A 3,014-nucleotide genomic window follows, 5' to 3' on the forward strand; every position below is an offset into this window, starting at 1 on the left:
ATACCAATAGTAAATACATCTAGAAGCTGCGTATGATACGGGTACATATACCCTAAATATACGTGTAGAAATCTTTGAGAAAACGGAACGAGGATTCAAATATAGCTATCTTTTGTGAATATACTTATATTGTTTTATGTATTTAAGTCCTTGAAAGTGATTAAATACATTACTTATACATTATATTTATAAACATTATAAGTCATAAGTATTTATATCAAATAACGTTATGTATGGTTATTGTTTTGAAAACTTAAGTTAGTAGTTTCAAAATATACTTATAACTTATTGTTATTAATACAAAATGAGATATTAAAACATCCATAAACCATGTTAAATATGTATATATACATATATATACACAAACGTATAATTATCATATGTTATATAGTTCGTGATATCATCGGTCAAACTAGACGGTCAAACGTTGTGTAAAACTCTTTTCGAAAACATAAGTCTCAACAATTTGGATTGCTTATCATGTTGGTAAGGTTTAATTTATGTAAATATTAATCTTATAAGTATAGAACGATCGAAAAAGTGCGGGTCAACTTTAGGGTTTTTGCTTATCGTGTCGGAACCATATAGAGATTAGAGTTTAAATTTGGTCGGAAATTTCCGGGTCGTTACACCTGCCCCCGCTCTTACTTCTGCCTCTCCATTTATTTTTGCTACTTATTTGTTGTCTTCCCCGATTCTCTGTGACAAAGGCATGGGTCTGATCTGTGCCCATGTCCTTTCTCCTTGCCTCTTCACTGAATAGGGCATCCTTGACCATTGACATGGTAAGTTTTCCATTCGGGGCTGAGTTGCTGAGTGTTACTACCAGCGTTTCCCAACTATCGGGAAGAGAACTAAGTAGCAGTAGCGCCTGAACTTCATCGCCAAATGGCATCTCTATAAGCGATAACTGGTTGACCAAGCTCTGGAACTCACTGGTATGCTCGGCAACCGAAGTTCCACTTTTAAGCTTCATGTTGACTAAACGCCTCATCAACATGGCTTTATTCCGAGCAGTCTTGGCCTGGTACATGTCCTCCAACTTTTTCCAGAGGACATATGCGTCTGTCTCTTGTGCAACATGGTGGAAGATACTATGATCAATCCATTGACGGATTTGACCAATAGTTTTTCGGTTTAACTTATTCCACTCTTTCTCTTTGGCGGAATCAGGATTTGTACCCTTTAATTCAATAGGGTCAAACAAATCCTTACAGCTGAGGAGATCTTCCATCCGAGGTTTCCACATCGTGTAGTTGGTGGCAGTGAGCATAATCATGGCTCCGGAAGATGATCCTGACTCTTCCGTGGACATTATCACCTTACAAATAACTTTTCAACACAAACGGGGTTGAAAACTTCAGAAAACTCAAACACTCGACCAACGCCTCTAACATGGCTCTGATACCACTTGTTGTGATTAAGAGGGGATCGACTGGACGTTGGTATACACAAATTGAGAGAAAATTACTCTATTACTCACAAGAATAGATTATAGAGTATTACAAAACTCTTACAAAAACAAAAACTCTCAAACTAACACACTAGGAATCTCACCACTATCTAGGATGTATTCACTCTTGGTTATGATTACACTTTAACTTACACACACTAACTAGGTGTGATTACACTTTTCTGAATAATTTACAAATGAAGGTTTCCACCTCTATTTATAAGAAAATTTTGAGGAGGTGGAAAAGTGTGAACGGGATGGTGTGAACGCAAAAAATGGTGGCTAGCCGTAATAGTTTTCAATTTTGCTACCTCCATATCTATAGTCAAAATCGTCAACTTTGAATACCTAGTATCTTCTAGATTGCGGGCTAGAATGGAGACATCTAGTGGCATCTAGAAGATACTAGATTACGGCTGGAAATCATCATCCAGTGCCATTTTATCGAAAGAATCACACCTATAATTTATTCTTTTGTAGATTTTCATTATCGACTAGATCAGTAGTCTCCGTATATCATTGAAGTTCGATTTCAAAGATCCGAGGAAAGCGGCTGCAAAAAAAATATTCAGTCGTTCATTAACTGTGGTTCTGTTGACTTGTCAACACTCCAGATTTTCTAATACTAAATACCTGCAACTTCTCCATCAAAAACGCGATGATCAACAGATAGTGTTACGTTCATCCTTGTTACAACTGCGGGTTTCTCAATACCTGGCAGAGTAGTTACGAGTTTAATTAATCACGCATGTTAGCAAGTATCTAATGAAATAAAGTCAGAGGTAGTTTACCATCAGCATCAAACACTGGTTCAACCACTTGGTTACCCCTACCAACAGCAAGAATGCCTGACTGCATACATTACATAGTTGGTTATGTTTTGTAACAGAAAAATTGTAAAATTATTTGAAAACGTACCTGAGGTGGATTTATAATTGCACAAAATTGGTCCACTGGGAACATACCCAAATTCGATATACTGCAAAAGAACGGAAACATAAAAAAAAAAGATTTTGTGGCCAAAGTTAACTTCAAAACTTTATTATACTGAGTATATCATTTATAATAAAGAAAAAAGCTAACCTAAAAGTGCCACCTAAACTCATTTGGTGTAAGCTTCCCTGCTCTTGCTTTCTCAGCGAGTTCCTTGATCATCAGATGATACAAACATATAAACGAGACCGATTTCATTATTGAAGCAAATATAGACCTATTCTTATACCCCATGATAATTGTTACGAGTACATTTTATTTTTTTTGTACACTTCCAAGTTAAAACTACCCACACTGCATGTGCCCATTATCATCATTACAAAAAAACATATGTGATACTCCTCAGAACTACTTTTGTTTTGTAATTGTTGAAGGGGTTTATCTACTTTGCAAATGATTATTTTGATATATGTGCTAAGTACAGTATCAATTATCATGGAAATAGTCAATCAGCTGTTAATTTCTAAATGAATAAGTTATTTACATTTAAGCACTAATGGTACCTTTCCCTCCTGATGCTTACGAGTACATAGAGCATCATAACATCATAAACTTGTTTGAATCCAAT

At 35.7% G+C, this 3,014-nt stretch overlaps 1 protein-coding gene across 1 annotated transcript; it reads right to left on the minus strand.

Moving 5' to 3' along the window:
- Positions 1-1,947: 1,947 nt before the first annotated feature.
- Positions 1,948-2,680, minus strand: LOC139869001 (dihydrolipoyllysine-residue acetyltransferase component 1 of pyruvate dehydrogenase complex, mitochondrial-like). Its single transcript, XM_071857336.1, has 5 exons — positions 2,550-2,680; positions 2,372-2,432; positions 2,245-2,305; positions 2,087-2,167; positions 1,948-2,006 (listed from the first exon to the last, which is right to left on the minus strand). The coding sequence occupies exons 1-5, from the start codon at positions 2,678-2,680 to the stop codon at positions 1,948-1,950; spliced, it is 393 nt and encodes a 130-aa protein (XP_071713437.1).
- Between the last annotated feature and the right edge of the window lie 334 nt (positions 2,681-3,014).

This window comes from Rutidosis leptorrhynchoides, chromosome 9 (assembly GCF_046630445.1).
Source record: "Rutidosis leptorrhynchoides isolate AG116_Rl617_1_P2 chromosome 9, CSIRO_AGI_Rlap_v1, whole genome shotgun sequence".
Taxonomy (NCBI): domain Eukaryota; kingdom Viridiplantae; phylum Streptophyta; class Magnoliopsida; order Asterales; family Asteraceae; genus Rutidosis; species Rutidosis leptorrhynchoides.

Excerpts from the sequence above, each read along its gene's own strand:
- LOC139869001 (XM_071857336.1), bottom strand. The coding sequence starts at position 2,680 with ATGGGGTATAAGAATAGGTCTATATTTGCTTCAATAATGAAATCGGTC. Across the intron at positions 2,433-2,549 it reads CTTACACCAAATGAGTTTAG|TATATCGAATTTGGGTATGT; the intron begins GTGGCACTTTTA and ends GTTCTTTTGCAG. Across the intron at positions 2,306-2,371 it reads CAATTATAAATCCACCTCAG|TCAGGCATTCTTGCTGTTGG; the intron begins GTACGTTTTCAA and ends TAATGTATGCAG.